At 35.1% G+C, this 23568-nt stretch overlaps 1 protein-coding gene across 1 annotated transcript; it reads right to left on the reverse strand.

Annotated features, from left to right (window-relative positions):
- Positions 1-249: 249 nt before the first annotated feature.
- LOC137388552 (uncharacterized) lies at positions 250-14745 on the reverse strand. The gene is made up of 8 exons (XM_068075036.1): positions 14715-14745; positions 11770-11919; positions 9163-9351; positions 7986-8135; positions 7331-7420; positions 7031-7084; positions 6671-6766; positions 250-323 (listed from the first exon to the last, which is right to left on the reverse strand). The coding sequence occupies exons 1-8, from the start codon at positions 14743-14745 to the stop codon at positions 250-252; spliced, it is 834 nt and encodes a 277-aa protein (XP_067931137.1).
- Between the last annotated feature and the right edge of the window lie 8823 nt (positions 14746-23568).

Raw genomic sequence — 23568 nt, forward strand, 5'->3', positions numbered from 1 at the left:
GCATTTCCTTACTGGCGTATCACACAGATTGTCAGCTTGCTGATATTGACTAGCGATTAATTGGATAGGTTATAGGAACAAGAGTTTGGGGTTGATATTCATGCGCAAGCTCTGCGAAACTCCGCAATTGTCACATGTTTCACTTATCATAATAATTAACTTTTTTTTGATACTGCGTAATCACTCCAATATTCTGTAATAAAAACTTTACTATAGTTAGCAATTATTGCACTGCCATAATAGGCTCTACTAAGTATCCTTCGTGTCTCTCGCTCCGATCAGTTTGCGATGAGCGAGCAACCTGAGCAGATTAAACCTTTTTACTATAATGGATAAAAAAAAAACAATAAAAACAGAGCTAGACAAATGAAAAAAGCAAAACAAGATTACAGAAAAAAGTTAAAAAAAAACAGAAGTACATGTATATGTATTTTTAACACCCATATATTGTGCAAAGGATGACGAAATTCAGGACCCCGCATAAGAGTTCTGTGAACCTAAAACATATCACAAAACACCCTTAGACTGTAGCATAAAAAGTGGTCCCTACTCTGACCACTCACTATGGCCGTGACCTTAGACATCCTCACAACCTATCTGTAGCCTGAGCCTCATGACCCCGATCATACAAGATAAATCAAAGCCTGACAAATTTGAAAGATCATCTAGTGACTTCAGCCTTTACTGATGTTAAAGCATAATATTGAAAAATGTTTTAATTACTACGCTAGTGCTGACAAGAAGTTTAAAATAATGAAATAAAGTAACTATAGTTAGTGTGTAATATTCTCTAAATAGTATATAGTGATATTCTCTTTATTGAAGTTTAAGGATCAAATCTCAACAATGGATATAATAAGTCATTTAGCCATTTGCTGAATCCTACCAATATTATAGGCTGGTGGGCGATGAACTTTTGTTTTTTGTATCTTCGCTGTCTAAATTATGCTAACAGCCGATCTCACATACCCTATTAACCACTTGATGGCTACCTCGCAAACAAAGACAACTGAGCACAACAAACATTAATCCTACTTGTCATATATCTAGAACGCCTGTATGTCGCAAGAATTTATTTTTTAAAAGTTGACTTGCAACAAAATTCACATTACAGTTACTTGGTATCAAAAGGTTCACCATGTTTTACTCTGCTGTGTTGTAGGTGCAAAATATGTGGAAATATGATTACAAACTCTTAAAAGTTCAAAAACGAAAAGCCGCCGTAGATTGGAATCAGTTTATCTCTCTGACGTTGTCATTACATTTGGTTATTGTTTTGTCACATGATGTTCTCATGTGAATTAAAGGTTCATGTATTAAGTACCTTCTCGTAGCACTAGTTTATGACAAACACTTCAGGTTTCACCGAAGACCCCGTATCAAAGATAGATGCTTGCTACTTTACAGTTTTTTTTCGGCTTGATCTAATCGTTTAGTCATAATCTGATCATGTGACCCAATACCTTGCAAATAATCTCTGCAGCACTTTTCGATTATCCCAAGTGACCAACAGGCTTGTCATGATTATCAGACAATGATATGTACTCCTTTGAGCTAAGGTTAAAAAATTAAACAAAATTTTTCGGTAAGTTATAAGATATCAGTGCTAAACGGGACAGCATTACAATGACGATAAAATAGACGCGTAAGAACAATAGATATGGTTATATTGATTGCATGAAGTATATTTGTGAAAATATTTCGACGAATGAGGTTGCATGAAAGTGTAAACAGAAACCATCTTTTAACAACTACGTCTCATTTGAGCCGTTTTGGAAAGAGAATCCAAACTACGGCGGTCCTGTGTGGCTGCGAATAACTGTTCGTTTTTTAGCTTTTAAAAGCTTGTAATCACATTCCCATATATTTTGCACCTACAACACAGCAGAGTAAGACATGGTAAATCTTTTGATGCCAAATAACTGTAATGTGAATTTTGTTGCAAGTCAACCTTTTTAAGCACTTTCAGTATCCATTGTTTCTTTTTCTTGCTGCCTGATTTGCATTTGCTGACATTGGCCAGTGGAATGAAGTCATGACTATATCAAATCGAATATTGGCCATTTTAAATTAACTATACTGAACAAGAAGTAGAAAGTTGTAGGAGTTGTCTACTTTTATGCATTATAAGGGCATATATAATGCACGATGGCTGCCTCGGAGTTCAAAGTTGGCAACTGAAAACTGTAAGTCTAGTCTGCCTTAGGTAACTGTAAGCTGACTCTGCTAGAATCACCAATAAAGAGATATACTCGGCTCACAGTTTGTTTTGTATACATAAATCTCAGAAGGCTAAATAAAAATAGGAGATATTAAAAGCCTGACAAGGCTCGGCGCATGTATTGGTGAAAATATTTTTCTCTAATTGCTGAAGTTGTTAGCAAAATGAAAATCAATTCTATAATTCTATCCCAGATAAACACTACAAATATTATAAAGTAAACCACAAATGATTAAAATATACTAAATACAGACATTTTGTTTATGACCTAGCAGTATAAGCCTGGCACTGCCCAAATTCTTTTCATGTTTAAGCAGACCATATAAGCTCGCAGCTCATACACTGCTTTCAAGTCAGAAATCCATGAACACACTGAAGGAAATTGTCCTTAATGCGTGCCAAGGTACAGTCCTGATTTTTTTAACTCGATAGATCATGGTACATTTATATGTAAGACAACAATTTATGAGTGTCGAGAACTCAATTGAAAGGCATTCCATAAACTAAAGTAAGTCATTATCAACCAAATATTTTCTTAATTCTTTCAAAAGTACGGTAATACATTTTGTTGAGCAGCCACAGTGGCTGCTCACAAACATATTAGCACACCCACACGCATGCACACACGCACACACATTAATGCATGCACACACTTGTGCACATACACCAACCCACCAAAAACAAACACATACTCACACACGCACGCACACACACGCTCACGCACACACATGCACACATGAGCACACACGCGCACACGCACACGCACATAAGCACACACATGCACACACACACGCTCACAAGCACACACACATGCGCACATGCCCACACACGGGAGTGCGCACGTACACATGCACTCACGCACACATGCAACTGAATACACACGCTCGCACCCAAATGCACATGTGCACACACACGCACACAAGTACACAAACTAACTACTAGCACAGTAACGGCTAACATACTAACACAATGATACTAACACAGTAACACATTAACACACTCACATACTATTACAACAACACATACAACTACTATCACACTAACACAACAACACATTAAAACATAAAAACATTAATATAACATCCCAATAATACATGCATACCAAAACACAATACACAAAAATACACACACTGACACATTAAAATACACACTACCATACACACTAATATGGGCACTAATATATACACCAACACACCCACACAATTACAGTGGAAGTTATTGCTGTATGTAGATATGAATGTCCAATAAACATGAAAAACAAGCATGCAATACTCTTTATTATGTTTATATCATAAAGCAGCAAACCTACCTGGTGTATGCATTACTTGGGCTGTTTTTTTACAGCTTGTAGGATTGCTTGAGAAATATCTATAGCAATTTTCTCACCTACCAAAAAGAAAAAAAAAACAATTTGTTTATCCATTTGATCTACCAAAAGAAAAACAAAATCATTTGTTTACCCATTTGATATACTAAAAAAAAAACAAAGCCTTTTGTTTACCCATTTGATCCACCAAAAGGAAAGCAAAACCATTTGTCCATATAACAACATAACTGCCTAATTATATAACATTACAACTATATAACTGCACATATACAGTAACTACCTAACTATATAATTGTACAGTGATCAATCCTCAATCAAACAATGCCAAATTAAAACATATCCAAGGACCATGTCAAACATATGCAAATGAAGTGACCTATGATTTTTGAAAAGCCGGTAATAGCCACTTCCAAAGGGAGTATGTATATTGAACTCAAGATCTTAGCTAGTATCTAAAATCAGACAATGCTTTTACCATTTGCATTCAAAACAAACCTTTTACCTTTCAAATTTCAATGGAATGGCATGATATAGCAGGCTATCAATTTTGAGATAAACAAAAGTTTTTATAATATCACATACAGTAATGTTCATTAAGTATGACTCATTAGTCATTGCCTAAGAATCACTTGAGTAGCATGAACCATTCAGGAGAAAAAATAAGTTTTTATAAACATTTGACATGCACAAAAATTTAGTAATGCCCTAGTTCATGTATTAAGTACTTTTTAGCAAAAAATATAGGAATTTATTTTACTCTGTTATATTTTGTAAATTTATAAAAAGATTTCAACTATGCAACTGTGTCACTAAATATCTATGCACATGCTGCTATAAAGCAAAATAATTATACAACCAGACAGCTACATGTTTATAGCTGTGTAGCTATACAGTTACACTAACTGAATGCCTGGCACTGCACGAGTAAGAAAGTGATTACCCAACGAAATTGAGTAACTTAACTGGTAAGATAGTAAGTTAATAGTCTAAATCTTTACTGAAACACTTGCCATGTATGAAGCCAGCTTAATAACCATCGCATTATGTGTAATGATGAACTGTGCTAGTTAATAACCCCACGAGCTTTAGGTGTCAGTATTTTAACCGATGTAATAACTGGCAGCCCAATCATTCATTATACTGTAGTAGATTAGATCGCTGTTCTAAAGGTCTGAAAGTTCTGAGACCAAAGTTTCCTCGAAGTACATTGTTCATACTTAGAACTTTATCGCTACAACTAAGCACATGAATGATATATGACAGACACTGAAATTTACATATATAGATAGCAATATTGTTATATAACTGTTTGACTTTACAGTAATATAAGTGTATAAGCTTTACATAAAGTTACATATGTAACGGCTCATATTTTTTCAATACAAAGGCGGCATTTCATATAGCACACAATTAGAGCTGGAACGAGACCAAGGAAGGCAGGGTCGGGCCAGGCTCAGAGTCAGCAATGAGGGTCAAGATCGAGTCGGGCCGGGTCAGCACGCGCGAATTTTTATTCATTTAAGGTTAAAGGTTGACTAGCAACAAAATTCACATTACAGTTATTTGGTATCGAAAACATTCACCATGTCTTACTCTGTTGTGTTGTAAGTGCCAAATATGCGGAAATGTGATTACAAGCTCTTAAAAGCTCAAAAACGAAAAGCCGCCGTAGATTGGAATCTGTTTATTTCTCTGACGTAGTCATTACAGTTTGGTTATCATCTTGTCATGTGATGTTCTCACGTGAATTGAAAGGCCAATAAAAAGCTCAATTTAAAACTTATCGTAGCACTAGTTTATGACAAACACTTCGGGTCTTACCAAAGGCCCCGTATCAAATATAGATGCTCGCTACTTTACAGTTTTGTTTCGGCATTATTCAATCGTCAAGTCGTAATCTGATCACGTGACCCAATACTTCGCAAATAGTTTTTGCAGCGTTTTTCAATTATCACAGGTGACCAACAGGCTCGTCATGATTACCAGACAATGATATGTACTCCTTCGAGCTAAGGTTAAAAAGTCTAACGATTTTTTACTGTAAGTTAGAACATATCAGAGCTAAAAGTGACAGCATTACAATGACGATAAAACAGGCGCGTTAGAACAATAGACATGGTTTTATTGAAGGCGTGAAGTATATTTGTGAAAATATTTCAACGTATGAGGTTGCATGAAAGTGTGAACAAAAACCATCCTGTAAAAACTACATCCCATTTGAGCCGTTTTGGAAAGCGAATCCAAACTACAGCGGTCCCGTGTGGCTGCGATTAACTGTTCGTTTTTGAGCTTTTAAGAGCTTGTAATCACATTCCCACATATTTTGCACCTACAACACAACAGAGTGAGACATGGTGAATCTTATGATACCAAATAACTGTAATGTGAATTTTGTTGCAAGTCAACCTTTAAGAGATAGTTCTATTACAGCCTAATGTTGTGACATCAATAACCTAAGATACAAGGATCCATTATCACACCAATCATTATATTTTGTGGCTTGGTTTATAGATGCAATCTACGATTTATGGCTAGACATTGGTGGATTAATGCTATTCAATGGGTGATAGATTAGTGGCATGACTTCGGCTGAAGTGTTTTGATTACAGATTTTATTTTCAACTCCGCTATTATAATCAACAAGAAGAGATTAGTTAAGAAATACTTTACACATATAGAAATAGATAACCCAGCATAGTGGAAAGCAAAAATCCATCCCTTCCCTAAAACTTATGGCATCGGTGGAAGAAACTCAAATTAAAAACAATTAGACGCGCTTTTAAGTTCCTCAGGATACCTTCGTTGTAAATGCCTCAATAGTATCGAGGTGAACTCTTCTTCGTAGCTTAACTTGCTTTACCATATTGTACAAATAACTTGGTATTTTCCTTTTGTGACTAGCTTCTTCATGAACTCCCAGACCACTGACATGTTGATTATTTCTTGCCAAAAATGTCGTAAACACCTATAGTCTAAAGACTATTGTCGCAGACGTAAAAATATAGTAGTGACTCACCTTGTTTTATTTTGCCTGGTCCTTTCGCGCTAGGACTATGCGCGACTCTATTTCAATCGCACTTAAAAAGCGATATACAATCGCTTTCGTTTAGCCATAAACCTACCCGTGTCTTTGTAAAGGAAGACCCGAGGGTCGGGTGGCCCGACCCGGGCACCTCTGACCCGGTGGGTCAAGACCGGACGAGCTACCCGTTCCAGCCCTACACACAATAGGCTCTTAAATGAATATAAAAATGTTTCATATGGCAATATTACTGTATACCTACATAGTTATATAGCTATATAACTATAAAGCTATACAGCTACATAAGTTTATAGCTATATAGCTGCATAACTGCATGAGTATAGAAGCTTATAACTATATAGCTATATAGATTTATAACTATATAGCTATTAAACATCTTATCGCCTGTTACATTCACATGAAGAAATGTTCAGTATTTTCAACGACTATGTTTGCATACTTGCTTGCTTCTTTGCAGCCTCCTTAGCTTTCTTTTCCTTGAAACCCTTACGAACTGAAACAAACAGGTTTAGCTATCAGTCAAGTGGTTCTCAAAACCTTTCACAGTGTAGTATGAAAGGACAAACTTTCAAAAAGTAAAAAGCGTTTTTTGTAGTAAAGAAACTGACGTAGATCATACTAATTACTACAAATTAAAAAAGGTAAACCTTTTTGCGGCAGATTCCTGTAGAAAAGATGCAATAATTTCATAGTATTAGAAACTAAACGAGCATTTTGGTGTTCATAAAACGAGGCCTACCTCCATCAACAGTTAAAGCGACAAGTTCGACAACACCAGGAACTAGCTGTGGTGCCCTATCCGCAGAGGCCTTGAGTAGCATCTCACCATCTATACATAACAGTCATGAAGTAACGCATTGGAAGATGGTCATGCATATCACTGAATTTTGCACGCATATGGCAATACAAAACACAACATGTGAACAGACGTAACAGAAAATAATTCAACCAGAAATGAGAATGTTTTTAAGCTTAGGTTTGAATACACCTACTGAACTGCTAAAATATGTATTAGCACTCTGGGATCATTATTACACTCCTGTGACCTTCATCAACACACCTGTGACCTTCATCAACACACCTGTGACCTTGATAAACACTCTTGTTACCTTCATTAACCCTTTATGACCAGCATTACACCCCTGCCACCTTTATCAACACCCATGTGACATTCATCAATTTGTTATTGTGCTATTTTCTATTGTCACTAACACTTATTTTAAAAACTGTATATAAAGGCTTGCATAATTAAATTTTATTTGTTATACCACGTAGTAGGTACAAGTACCAGAGTTATTTAGTAAGTAAGAGTACAAGGGTTACTTAGTATTTAAGAATACAAGGGTTGAAGTTACAAGTTACAGCTAGTTAAAAGTAAAAGAGTTAGTACTCACTAACTGCACGGTCCTTCCTTTGAGCGATCTGCATGAAGGGATTATGCTGTGCGATAGACTGAGGCTGTATTTGGTGGTTGGGATTTAATCGAGGACTTGCATGGTGGAACTCATCACCACCCGTGATACACTTAGATTTGTTGTACAGGCCTTTAAGAACATTTTTAGACATATCAGTAGATGTATCAGTAGATGTATCAATAGATGTATCAATAGATGTATCAATAGATGTATCTGATAATAAAATAATTGTCTGCAAAGATAATGAGCATAATGTTATTGTATGTCTCAGCATTTTCCTTTAATTTTTAAATTAGTTTTGCTAAATATAGTTATAAAATAAAAATAACATTAATAAAGTCCAGACAAGCCATCGCTCAAAAGTGCATTGACCACCTAGTTGTGACACTTTAAAGTAATATGCCATGTATCATGGCCCTCCATAAGATCTTTTGTTACATCAGCAGATAAACTAAGACTAGAAGACAACTTCTATGACCGAGAAAATCACCATAACCAAACATATGGGTGACCAAGCATGACCAACTAGATAGGCAAAGTCCTTTTGCACATTAACGCATCTTTTTTATGTTGTTATGCAAGCATGTAATTATAATATTCATACTATCGGCATTTGTTTTCGATGTTTGTAATGTCTATAAAACGATTAAATGTTCCTTGCTTATCTTTAGACGAGTTAATAACAATCATGTTGTTATTAAAAGTACCAACCATTTTGTAGTATTTATATGAACAAACAAATTAGCCTAAGGACCTTATTAACTTAGAGACAAAAACATAGTCTACATTGTTAAATGAAAGAAAACGTGTAAAGCCTACTCAAACACAAACAAAATATGAAATATTTACCTTTTTGAAAATTTTATTATTTATTTTATTTATTATTTATTATCTGCAAGCCAACCCAATGCACTTTAATAATGGAGATGAATTTCAAGCTCATTAAGGCAATCCAGGAGTTATCTGCTCTGCAATTTCAAAAGGTTTCTATTTAATCAGTTTTCATTGGTTGATGTGAAGTACCCATTGGCCATTAAACGTGATTGATGAGCCCTTTGCGCACTCATTGGTAGCCACATTGGTTTATACCTTGTCAGGGTATCACTTCATGCGATCAGACCTATATCTGCTTGAAAAAATTGCATTGTACACCTACCCCTATCAACACTCTGCTTAGTAGGAGATGTTTGCAGCTTGTAAGAACTCTTGCCAGCTTCCACTTCTGATTTTCTGTGCTGTGATTGGTTGTACAATTGAAAGTTGTCTGTGATTGGTTGGTTGCTCATATTTTGCTTGACTTCATGCCCAACAGCTCGTGGGTGGCGTGTGAAAGGTGATGGATTTTCTAAAAGGTGTATACGTAAGTTGATAAGTAACTAAGTGAGTAAGTACGTGTAAATAAGTAAGTAAATAAGTGAGTAAGTTGCAATTAAAACTATTCCAAGTAAATCTCTTTGGGTAATTGAGAGGAGTTAGTTGGATTTCTTCTGTTTACCATTTTTCTGTTTTTTTAATAAAGCTTACTTTATTTGAGCACTGACCAATAGAATTCATTGCAAGACCATAGATGGCTGCAATGAATCAATAATTGGTCGTTGCCTCTCCTTTCATAAGTTAACTAGATGAATGCTCAGCGTTGCACGGGTATTAAAACAGCTTATAAACAATGGCAATAATGTAGTTGCCTGACACTTGCCATTAGCCTAGCACACTGCCAATGACAAATTTGAATAAGCTAGTATCCTGATTGCTAAACTTAGTAATAAGAGTAATTAGAGCAAGCTTTAGTGATGTTGCACTGTAACGCAGAGTGCTATGTGTATTTTAACCTACATAATTGCTCATATTGCCCGGTGAACTCATTGCATCTCGGGTAGCTTATTTGGTAAATACTTGTCCGGTGAATCGGAAGTTCCGAGATCAAATCCAGCGTAAAGCAGATATTTCATTCCTATGTTTTAATAGCTATAGCTGAAAATACCGAACGAGATTTGAGACTTTGAGATTTATATATATATATAATTATAGAATATCATTAGCAAGTCTAAATACAGATTAGGCTGTGAAAGGATTAGCAATGCCTGGTCGCTCTTCATTGTTAGCTGCAGAAATTGTTTCAAATCAGCATAACAGAATTAATAATTGTTATAAGTTTGAATAATGTGACATGAAATTGACCTTGGTGTATTTCTGCATTATAAATAGTATTATTATAATCTTAACATTTACAAGAAATAAGAGCTTTCGAACTATGCAGTATTATTTTAGCTATGAAAAACTTCACACTTGTTGATTTTACCCAATGTCTTCTTTTCTCTTTATTACCCAATTCATATACATGTATGAGACTTTTCTGGACCTTGGTAAGTAGTTTTGAACTTCACTCTAACTAGTTTGTGTTAATGCTCCTCGAACTGCTGAAATTCTTGCTTCCCCATCATCTGCTGTGCTGTACTAATAGGCATAGTTATAAAGCTTTGAAAATGGTTTAGTCCCAGCATACCGACAGTTAGTCTAATAGAAGTGGCTGACAATAGATTACAGTAAGACAACTCTATCAAATGGCAAGTGCCAAGATTGGGGTCATGCTCTCGGTGGGCATGACACCGCTAAATCTGCCAAAACAACTGAGCCAGAATAACTGTAGCCTCAGAGTTTCAATATATACTAGATGATTCTTGCTTGACAGAAATTCTATTATTACATTCTATACTATGACCAATCTATGACTCATCCCGGTTGGAAACCTAAGCACTTATTTGCTTAGCAAATATGCGTAGCTCTTCTTTGCAGATTCGCTTCTTGCCTTATCTTACATATTAAATTTTTTTCAAGAAATTACTATATTATCACCAAAGCATTATATTTTATATTAGAACATTTAGTTAAATAAATAGAACAAGCAATGTATTTTTATGCTAATCTAAATTACAGACATGCAAACATTGCATACATAATCAAGTTACTGTTTAACACTGGAAGTCTGGTCTCTAAACAATTAAGGAAAATATTTTTCGGTTTAGTGAATTCAGGTGGAGAAAACTTGGCTGCGTAGTTCTGCCTTGTTTTCTTTTGAACTTCTGGCTTACTTAGAGTTACAAAATTTGGTCCCTTAGTGAGGAATATATTCTCAGTGTTTTTGTCAAATTTTCAAGTTGAATAGAGTATTAGTTCTTGTGATACCGCCAAAAATCTGAGAGCACTTCGGATCGACTAAGAAATGAAAGATGGCTGCTGACAGAACATTAGTTTCTATCGGTATACTGATAGAAATTCTTTGTAATGAAATATCAAAAATAGACAAAACTAAGAAACTTCTCCACCTCAAAAAGCAAGAGCTTTACACAGAAACTATTTGTTTCTCTATTCATAACAAATACACACATTCTATCAGACTCAGTGTACTGCGATCACTATGTTTTTTCAGTTACCTCAAAGTATCATTTATTTGAAAGAATGCAAGAAAGAAAATTTACTCTATTGGAGCTCTGGTATTATTTCATTTAGCTCTACAGGCTTAGTTTTACCAGCCCTGCAAGTTCTGCGAGTTCTGAAAGTTCTGCAAGTTCTTCAAGCTGAAATTAAATTCAATAAGAAAAAAACTTTGCTATCCTACGCGCTTTCACAGTTGATATGAAGTTGTTTATATGGGGCAGAATCAAGGTCTTCCCTTTTATATTCAAAACCAGGCTTTAAAGTACTAAGCCATGACCTAGCTGTACTAAGTGGAATAACGTAATTTTATCACTGGAGCATTACTTACTCATGACGGTAGTACTTGGAGGTAGCTGAGCAGGTGGGAAGTTCATGTATTCTTGGTAGCTTGTTCTGGAAACCTCCTGATATCCTCTTTGATTATACTCAGAAGCATTCTTTATAGCCTGTGACTGATTTACATTAGTTAGTAATTCATCTGTGCAACAGACAACATGAAGCATAGGAAAACTCCAACTACTAAAGCTCATGTGAATTTTAACATATAAATAAAATGTTCAAATGTTGAGTAGATGTAAACTTAGTTTTATCTAAATAAATAAAATGAAACTCTGCTTGAAAAGCCACCACGCAACACCAAATTAGTCACATGTCCAAATTGGTTCACAGATATTGAAAAATTTGACTATGCCAACCAATTAGTTCACTCCATACTACTATCTGGTTTATTACACTCCTGGGAACTGCAAGTCCTACAATATTCTTTCAAATAGTTAAAGCTTCTTTCTTGTTTTTCTGCAGTGGGACAATCACTGAGCTGTCTGAATACATTTAACTACTATAATCTACAGAAACTAATTAGTGATGATTTAACTAGCCGATTTTAGTTTGTGAAGAAATGAACAATATGTTACATTATTTTGCCTGTAGCATTTTAGATAATATATTGGACGAAATATCTGAGTTTTTTTTTGAGGAAGCAATATTTCAATTTTTTTATGATGACCATCTGAAGCTCAGTAAATTGAACTATATTAGTTACCATATGAAATAGTGGATATGCTTTTAGTAGCGCATCCGAGTACTTTGAAGAAATAAAAGTACATGTTAAATTTTGTCAATAATTCTAAAATAGTACTTTTGAGTATTATTTTGCCTTTCTCATACAAAAATGGCAAATTGTCATGTTGGCCAGCCTTACTAGCTGGCTACCCACTCCGCACCTCTATATGCACCAGCTAGACATTGATGTGCCAAACAGATGTCAGTGCACTGGCCAGAAAAAGTATAAGGCAGAGCAGCAAGAGGGCCAAGGCTCAATGTTTTTCTATTGTTAAATAAAATGACTTTTGCCTCGAACAATCACAGTAGTGATGCTTGCATTTGACAATTGTTTATGCTAGAACTATCTTTTCTCAAATATATATAACATATTATTGCTACGGCTTCTTATTGTTGCAAGCGCTTCTAGAGTTGGTGACAATAAATGCTTAGGTTTCCAACCGAACTGAGTAATAGACTGGTCGTAATATAGATTCCTTTACATTACTTGCAACAGATTAGAATGCTCAATCATTCAACAAATACTCTTTGTTGAATAATAATTGTTGAACAAATAGTCTTTGAAAGGTAAAGGAGTATTTGGAGAGTTAGAGTATCCTTGACATTTTTTCATAGCTGGGCTGCTTCTAGGAACCTCCTGGTACCCTTGACCAGCGGGTTGATTATACTCTGAAGCATGCGTTATAGGCTGTAACTGATTTACATTAGTTAGTAATTTACCTGCACAACAGACAGCATGAAAGATCTTTGATGTGAACAGCAGAATCCTATAAAAACCCACAACCATTTTGCTGTCATAGGTAAATATATTGCTGACAAGACAAGGTAACTAACAAACGATAAAAAGTTGTATCAGAAAATAAGTCAGAACTTCCTTGCTGCCTCCCTTAACTAGTGAGAGCTTCTTATCTCGTATTCTCCCTTAGGTTCTGAACAATTTCGCTTCATATAGCGCTTGGCATAAATCAGGTTCTGTGTTAGATGAGAAAGGAAGAAAGTAGATGTAGGCCTTAATCTATTGATAACTATCAAACTTTTAAAATGAATTAAAAATTGTATTGGAATATTCAGGGAAAAAATACTTCAGGAAAATTACCCTCTACGACTCACTTTTCCTATTATAATAATCTACTGTGACTATATTTACCAACTTGTTGCTATGACACATCTATATATTATATTCTGCTTTAAGTAAAGTCTTTGTACTGCTATTCGCTATAAGGCTGAGCTAACCAAGAGTACTTACCTCATATTGTCAATACTATAATAACAAGGAAACATGTCCAAGGCATAATATTTTACACTTATATAGAATAGAATAACTTTTGATTGCTAGGTAAAGGCTCGACTACTTCTCCATAAGCTTATCAGCTTAGCTCTATAAGTTTTAGAGATGATACCTACTGTGAGAGTATATTTAACCTTGCATACAAGTCTTGAGCATTCTAGCTAGATTAAATTGATAGAATAAAAGCTCCAAATGAATTTTTTAGACTTTAACAAAAGTTCTCTTTACATCTGGTAAAATGTCATACATATTGCAAACTTATATTTGCTAGCAGACAGGCATATGTCAATTTTTATGAATATGCAGATATCACAGCAACAAAGAATTTCACACCACACGGCAACAAGGAAATAATGTGTTATTGCATAATAACGGCTTTGATTCTACTCATAAGAGTTGCTTACTCTCTACAGCTGACAGACAGAGTGAGCAGAAGAGTTAGGTTCAACTGCTTAGACCCAATCTGGTAAAAAATTATGATCAAGATATGCTCTCTGTAAAACCTTCAAACCTGTCATAAGTTTTGCAGAAACGAATTTGCTTGTGCGTGTAAATAATATTCCTTTGGAACAGTAACGAAGCTGATAATTTAATGCACACACTTTTCTATTTTAAATCTTTTCTGAAATGTCTCCGAACTATAAGTAGCTTTATGATATTCCAAATTAATTCTAAAGAGAATCATTGAATTTATTATAGCATTGCAATCAGTATACATACTTGACCAAAGTTTCATTAGATTCCTATGTGACTAGCTAACAGCAACAAAGCCTAGACCTTGCTGTACTACCTCAGAATGCTTTATTCGAGTCATCCCTCTTCTGTCGCTTCAAGCAGCAGATCAAGCGCACAAAATTATTCTTGAAATGTCATGGTTTGATTAGAGTGCATTAGATTTTTTTAGCTATATTCCGCCTACATACCTCTGTCAAAAGCTGAGTTGTTGTTGTCCATATCTTGAAAGTTCACAGCATTGGCAAGTGTATTAATCTTGTCTAAGCCTCACATACACTCAAGTGCTCCGTCAGTTTTTTCTTAACAGATCGGTACAGAATAATCAATATTCAAGCAAACGCTCTTTCATAAGGAACTATTGTTTGACAGACCCTATGAACAAGCATTAGTTATACTTTAATGAAATTGCCATGTCTTTGTGTTATTACCTTGAACTGAATAATCCCATTTGTTATAAGCCAATATGATGCATATGAACGCCAATCGAAGGGGGAATATTCTTGCAAAGAAAGACAACTCCATAGTTTTTAGATAATTGATGCTATGGTTACTAAAATATGTGCTTATAGGTTTCCAATTATGTAAATTTTAGTACCAGTTGTTACAAAGAAAGAACTTGATGTATTGAAAAGGTGGACTATAATCTGACAGAAGCAGGCTTCCAAAAACTTTAGCAATAAAGTCCACTCTAGCAATAAAGTCCACATTATGGGTATGTGTGTGTGTGTGTGCATGCATGCTCATGTGTGAGCATGCGTGTGCGTGTGCACATGTGTGCCTGTGTGTGCCTGTGTGTGTGTGCGCGCGCGTGCGTGTGTGTGTGTCTATTTGTCAGTTAGTCTGGATAAATACTAGTTAGTAGTAGTAGTCAGATAAATACTATGCATTTCCAAATTCTTTGGAAAACCTTTGTCCAAATTTCACTCATATTTGAGCAGTGTTTATCTTAAGGTTGCCAACATATTTAGTTATAAAAGTTCATCTGGCTTCTGAAAACTAGCCTTTTAGAGATCCATTTGATGAGAAGCTCAAAAATGCACATTTGCATGCAAAAGCGCATGCAAGGACATATGCCTCAATGAACGTGTTCATGGACCGCTGTCATGAAAACAGTGATCTGTGTTGAAAATCTAGACACGTGCTGCAGGCTATCAGATTGAGAATGAAATAAATCCTGGACAGCACAAGGTTTAATGCTAGCTGGTGCTAAAGATGAATAAGAAAAACACTAGTTTAACAATGGAAGTTATCAGAACTTGGAGAGGACAACTGACAGTTTCCATTGCTTGTAATTTCAAGTGACAATGCTCTCAATACTGCAAATACCAATATTTAAAGCAAAAAGGAAAACTTTGCGGTTAGTTTAAAATAAAATATTTAATCTTTCTCAGTTGCCCATGCAACTATCTGCTTTTCTACAGGCTGAACAAAAATGGAATAAGCAGCTATTGTAAGTAACATTGCCAACTAACCAGTTGCTGGCTGAGGCCAACTCTGGTATTTTCTTTGCCGCCATCTAAGTTATGAACTCAGTTATGTTAGTAGAACTACTGATAAACCTAGATCTGTTGAAACAGACCTCCCCCAGCAAGATCACACATCTCCGCAGGCAACTTACGGAGTTTGAGCTACATAGTTTTATAATAGTCCAAAAACCACAAAATACTCTATTGAATATTAATGGCATACTAATTGAGCTTTTATGACATATAATAGGGAAGGAATGAAACGCTTTAAAGTGTGTGTGTGGTGTGTGGTGTGTGGTGTGTGGTGTGTGGTGTGTGGTGTGTGGTGTGTGGTGTGTGGTGTGTGGTGTGTGGTGTGTGGAGTGTGGTGTGTGGTGTGTGGTGTGTGGAGTGTGGTGTGTGGTGTGTGGTGTGTGGAGTGTGGTGTGTGATGTGTGCATGAATGTTTGTGCGCAGTACAAAACAGAGTGTACCAGTAAGCCAGTCAACTAAGGTCAATTTGTAATAGACTAACTACACTGATCAAATCCAACTCCTGTGTGCTTTCAGTACCTAAATGTTAGTTCTTACTGTTTAAGGCTTATCTGTAAATGTTTAGTATATGTAGTTTTATTATTAGTCATCTTTATCTTTGTTTCTGAGAGTTTATTGTGTTTGGCAAGCACTTTCTCATGTTAGTTGGCATAAAAAGGAGTTATGAATATTGATCCATTGTAAGCAGAGTGTAGACAATGCAATTATGCTATCAAATAATAGGCTACAACTCTGCAAATTTATAATTTATGTAATAATATTCTATCCAATGCTGCAAATACATGATTAATAACAAGTGATATAAGCAAATCATATTTATAATACAGAAACAAAAATTAAGACTGAAAAGAAAAATGTTTGCATCGTTTGCTCGGTCAGTTGTTTTCTGATTGGTCCTTTGCTCGGTCAGTTGTCTTCTGATTGGTCCTTTGCTAGGTCAGCTGCCTTCTGATTGGTCCTTTGCTAGGTCAGCTGCCTTCTGATTGGTCCTTTGCTAGGTCAGCTGCCTTCTGATTGGTCCTTTGCTAGGTCAGCTGTCTTCTGATTGGTCCTTTTGTTTAGAACCAGCTCATCATCTTCTGACTGTTCACTGCCTTCCACCATGTCTTCTGACCTCATTTTCTGCACTGCTGAATTAGTTGATATTACCATTCACACAGCTTTTTAGCAAAGGGAAACTTTACATGTTGCAATTTAAATGACACTTTTCGCAAAAATAAAGAAAAACTGTGTTTAATCTCACACACGCGTGCTAAGCAACAAATATAACCTCAAAATGGTAGTAATTTTTTCATAAATAAGCCTACTAAACATTTTTCAAATACGCCAAAGTATCAAGACTGCATTAAACAAAAAACTACTATTATCTTGATACAGTTGATAGTTATTCCTAGGGTGTTGCTTTCAAAGTTTTAAGAACAAAACGTTTCGCTTGAGTTTTGGAGTTAGGAAATGAACTTAGGTACAAACAGAAATAACAAAAAATTAATTGTTATTGATGTAACCGAGTCTTAATTTAATCGAGATATAATAGTCATAATATGATTTTGTGGTCATGTTTTTATTAATAGCTTGCTTTTGTGAGTTTGAAAAGATCAAAAAATGTCAAATTGGCACACATGTAAAGGGTGGTGCTTTATTTTCAACTCTTTTGCTATAGTGGCGGTCAAATATAGGTGGCATTCAAATAGAAGCTTTGCAGTATATTATATATACATACTTATATAATGTGAGTTATCTCCCTCATTATCTCTGAGCTGCACTGATGAGGTTTCAATAGCCAAAATAGTACTGTCTGTAGCATGAATACACGCTCCTTCACTTCGGTTTGGTTAAGCCACTGTGAGAGGTGCAACATTATTAGCCTTAGTGCAGCACTATTAGCTTTAGTGCAACATTATTAGCCTTAGTGCAACATTATTAGCCTTAGTGCAACACTATTAGCATTAGTGGAACACTATTAGCCTTAGTGCAAAGCTCATCACTTTTTTAGATTTAATTTTAAGGGTTAATTTCATCAATGATATACAGCCCGTGGGGGCTGTATATCATTGATTTCATTATCAAGATTTCTTCCCTCTCTGCTGCATGTATGGAACTTTGTTCTAAGCTGGACCCATCCGGAACTGAATACACTGTGACCATCTGATGATCCCTCTGTGATTCGAACCACTGACCTATGGATTATATGCAAGTGCACAACTACTGAACCACTGCTGCCTCAGGGTTCAATGAGGTCAGCACTCTTTTATCACACATTGACTTTCTAAAGACTGCAAGACAACCTAGTCATTTCATGCTAAGAAGTCGACTTTCTTTTGGAACGGGAGTTATCTCCTTTGCGGCTTTCGAACTACACTGATGAGGCTTCATTAGCTGAAACAGTAGTGCCTGTAGCAGGCAGTAGTGCATACGTATACATGCACAGCATTTAAAAAATTGAAATCTTGAAATTGGGCAAACAAAGCTAAAAACCATTGACCGTAAAATCTAAAATTTCCACACAATTGTTAATAAAAATAATGTTTGCAATCACGCAAAAATAGTTGAAATATTCCAATGCTTTTTCTGAAGATTTTAATAATTTTTAGCAGCCTTTTACGTTTTACTTCTTGACAGGGCTATAAAATACGCTGATCTTAATTAACCCCCTTTAGTCTTTGAACAATTAGTACATGATTCTCAGCTGTTTGAGCAATCAAAACAATATTATTCTTATTATGATGCAGCTATAGCTGCATCATAATAAGAATAATATTGTTCTAGCACACAATCTAGCACACAAATATAATTATAATTATATTTGTGTGCTAGATTTCTTATCTGCCCATTCTCAAACAGTGTCTTTACATGTTTTGTTCAATAAGGTTATTTGTGAAAAATCAGTCGAGCGGAAACCAGCTATTGGCTAGAAGGGACTTCCCTGGAGTCTTCTATCAAGGTGTATTGATTTGGTACACCCTCTTTGAGTTTACTTCATAATCTTCAATGAAGATTATGAAGGATTACCTCAGTTTACCTTGCTTCCGAAGGGCGATCGCTAAGCAGATGTTTGGTATAAATCAAAATTCACCAAACCTTTAGAAAAGTCGTTGACAAAAATATTTTGCTGATGGTGGTAATAACGACACGTATAAATTACGAAAAGTTGAGGTTTACCTCTATGGCTTGGAATAAAGTGATTTTCTAAAGCGATAACAACCGTTTCGGTAGCCGTTAGGCAAAAAACAGTTCGAGTTAACAGTGTTGAGTTCGAGTTAGCTATAGCAATTTATCATTACGTGGGAACGGACCAAAGAAACCGTTCGAGTTAACCATGTGTTCGAGCTATCCATGGGCGAGTTATCCATGTATATGGTTTATTCATTTTAAAATCTGGTTTTGAAATGCTTCCAAAGACAGTTTTCAAAGATGGTTTAAAAACTGACCGTTTGAATAAGCATGCTAATAATACTAACTAATACTAAATAAAACCTATCAGGGGCAGATTTACTGTGGTGCATATGGTGCAAATGCACCACCCTAAATATAGCAAAAAAAGATTTAAAATCCATCAAGAATTGAGTGAACTACATTTTATTTTACTGAGAACTTGCTTTGTGAGGGAATGAACAAAAACGGCCTAGTAGGGCTCGTTATAACGATCAAGTTTTAATAACCTTTACTTGAATTTGTTTAGCTTATACACAAATGAGGGTGGTTCCAATAGACATCCCATTTGAGCCACAACGTTTTTGAAAGAAGTAATACAATATTTTAAAAGCAAAATGTCTCAGAAGAAAGGCCCAAAACGAACTTTGGATCATTTCTTTCAACAACAAAACAACAATTCCAAAAATTATGCCCTACCATGTCTGTTTTATAAGCGCATCATTGTGTAGCTAATACTACAAAATATTTTTCATGGTAGTTTGCAGAAATGATGACTTCTTTCTGCAGTCAAACCAAATGGCTGTTGAAGTTTTGCGAGTCACCAATAAACTTGTTTTATTTTTTCATTTATAATTATTCATAGTTATACCATGGGCCCCCAGGAAAACTGGTCATGCTTTTGCATCAGTCACCTCTCTACAGTAGCATTAACAGTTTACCTGTTTAATAACAAAAAAAAACATCATTATGGCAAGAAATCAGAAGGCTATCTATTATCGATCACTTACATGCTATTTAGACTGCAAGGTTTATAACTTTCTTGAGTAGAGACATTTTTTACTATGTAATTCAACTAAACATGAATTTTACTAAGATATTAGCCAGTACGTTCTATTTCTGTGGTAAAAACAAGACAACTCTTATTTCACAGATTAAAAAAATATTCGTAGGTAATTTTCTAATGTTTATCTTCTGCCAAAATGTTTTTATATAGTTGTCCTCTTCTTCATCTTACTGACCAAAAAGGATGATTTAACATGTTGAGAGTGCAAGAGTGGACAAATCTGCAAAACAGAGAGTCGTGTATAAAATAATTTCAAAGAAAGCATCAGTACCAGCTGCCAATAACTTATTAATCAGTGAGTTCAACAAACTAACAACTAGAGAATAGAATGAACCGTAAAGGCATGATGAATATAAGTGAGCAAAATGTGTTTTATCAAATATTGAAGATGAAGTGATCTGCTAGGATGCTCTAACTCTATCTCTTAAGGCAGCTTGTTGTTGTATGTCAGTTTTCACTTTGTACTAGATTTGCTTGCGCAACCTATTTGTTTGTCTTCAACTGTTCTAATTGTTTTTGCTAAGCGTAGAATTATGAATTAGTAACTTGCATTTCAAGCCAAGTAAAACCTATTCAACTCTCATTCACTAGTTTTTAGTTACATGTGTAAAAGTCAAGCTTAGTTATGAATCTATAAAGTAAATATCTTCTCAGCGCATTCTCAAACAATGTTTTCACACATTCTGTCACAGAAGGTTTAATCGTGAAACGTCAGTTGAGCAGAAACCAGCTATTAGCTAGAAAGAGACTTCCCTGGAATCTTTTGTCAAGGTGTATTGATTCAGAGCAACCTCATTGTTTTTACTCCATAACCTTCAATAAAGCAAACGTATATTTATGCTAGTTTTTGTAACACACAGACTCCATGTCCTGCTTTGGCAGGTTGAACAAGCTATAAATATTTTAATTGGGTGCTTGACTTTAATGTCATTGTAAATTTTAACATCCATAAAATAAATTGTCTATATAATACGAATAGAATAGGTTTCATGTTCTGTCCAAATCAACTTTGTGCGCCAACAGTGAATACCCTTCCTTGCGGTTCTTATGAAGTGATGTGCATTGCGCATGTCGTACTATCTCATAAACATTTGTCTTACTTGTCAGGTTTTTCTTGTTGCCAAAATGTGCTTTCCGGCACCTTCTCAATTTAATCAAAGAAAATAGACTTCATCAGCACCTTATAGTCAAAGGTTATGAGTAGTTAAATTTTCAAGAATTATAGATTATACTGAACAAAAAACCTGCATTTTATTACAAAGTCAACTTCTATGATTTTCTTGAAATACACTAAGAATGGGTAGTAATTTGCGAAAGAGAGAGAGAGAAACAGAGAAAAGAAAAAGAGAGAGATATATTGAGAAAGAAAAAGAGAAAGAAACAGAAGGAGAGAGAGAGGAAGAAAGAGAAAAAAAGATAGATATATTGAGAAAGAAAGAGAAAAAGAAACAGAAAGAGAGAGAGAGGGAAAAAGAGAAAAAGAGAGAGATATATTGAGAAAGAAAAAGAGAAAGAAAAAGAGAGAGAGAAACAATAGAAAAAAAGAGAAAGAGAGAACTGTCCTAGAAATTGTTTCTCAGTGCAATGTGCACCTGTCCTTGAATTTGTTTGCCAGTGTATTGTGTACCTGCCCTTGGACTTTTTCGCTGTCTATTGTGTACCTGCCCTTGGACTTGTTTCTCAGTTTACTGTGCACCTGCCCTAGACTTGTTTTTCAGGGTTCTGTATATCTGCCCTTGAACTTGTTTTTCAGGGTACTGTGCACCTGCTCATGGACTATAGTCATCAACAATGCTCATACATAGTTTGAAAAACAATAATGCTTTTATAAGGCCATTTATTGTCTGTGCAAGAGCTTGATCACAACTCTAGCCCAACGATATAAGTCAATATTGGTATCGATCCAAACGGCAGAGAAGTAATGATCCAACCGGCATATCGCACCCTTCAGAGCAACAGCTTATAAACAATTGACTTGTTTAGCTCTCAAGAACTACCTTCTTTTAATAACTTGGTTCAAATCATTTTGTTGAACATAAATGTAATAGCTTTTAGAATTATTATTTGCAGATGTGAAATGCTGAAAAGACAGCGGTGTTGTATAAAACAATGTTTAGTAGTTCACCATTTGCAACGAGTAACAAGAACTGTAGTGAAGTTCAGAGCAGATGCTAACAAAAATTTTGGAGGAAGTTGACAGCATCTAAAATGCAGTTTCACCCAATGGACCTAGGGCTATAAAAAGTTTTTATACTGGATGAGTAGATAAATGGTTTTCATATCACAGCAGTTAGCTGAATAAAATGTATAGAGATAAATATCGATAGAGATGACTGCGTTGTCCTCACTGGATGTAAAATAAAGGTACTAGCAGTAAGTTTGACAGTTAGCTGGGATACAGGATGTCTCTCAGATTTATTCAACTATATTATATGGATGGTCAAGTTAAACTTGCATTTATTTCTACTTGATTGTCTCTAATACCAATACCAATACTAATACCTGTATAGCCAAATGATGATATATGAGCTTATCCTACTCTTAGATTTGTTTTGCATGTCAAACCTGTCAAACTGTCAAACCTTTGCGCAAATATAGTTGTAGGAATACATAGTGTTTGGTTTAATCCATTTGACAGCTACTTAGAGCTGATAATAAATAATTCAAAAAAATAAAAATAGCCTTGAAACAAATACATAATAATACAAAAATTGGATGTAAAAACTATACTACATAAAAATCAATGTGTAGGCCTATGTAACTTTTGGTAAAATCTTATGGATCAACAATTTTTTTTTAAAGCTATATCAATATTTGATGAATGGAGTTTAAACTTCTCCCCAAATATGTTCCATGTTTTATTTTTTTGAGCAAAAATATTTTATTGTTGCAATTTTTTAGTAATTTTTATTAATTTCAATTCACTTAAACTAATTTAGTTTACTATTTTCTATTATATATGAGGGCTCAGTTAAAACTTAATGTTGACATAGAGTTCTGTTGTTTTCTTAATGATTTCGCATTATTTTTCAAGTAATTTATAAATGGTCCAACATGATCTGATGTAATAACCGATGAGCAGAAAACACTTGTAGTCAGTGTTAGTATTATTGCCTACTGTACACATGTGCGTGAAAGGAACTTTAGAAAGGACAGCAGAAAATAGTGTAAAAGGTCAATCAATGAAAATCAGTATCAGACAACAGCGAGAAGTCTACCAATCCCCATTGTAACCAAAATCAATGCCCACGCTAAATGTTTGTCATTTTATTGAACAAAGCATTGCTTGAAGAAGACGCCTGTAGAATTCGCATCAAAGATTAGCTA

The sequence above is a fragment of the Watersipora subatra genome, chromosome 2, assembly GCF_963576615.1.
Source record: "Watersipora subatra chromosome 2, tzWatSuba1.1, whole genome shotgun sequence".
Lineage (NCBI taxonomy): Eukaryota > Metazoa > Bryozoa > Gymnolaemata > Cheilostomatida > Watersiporidae > Watersipora > Watersipora subatra.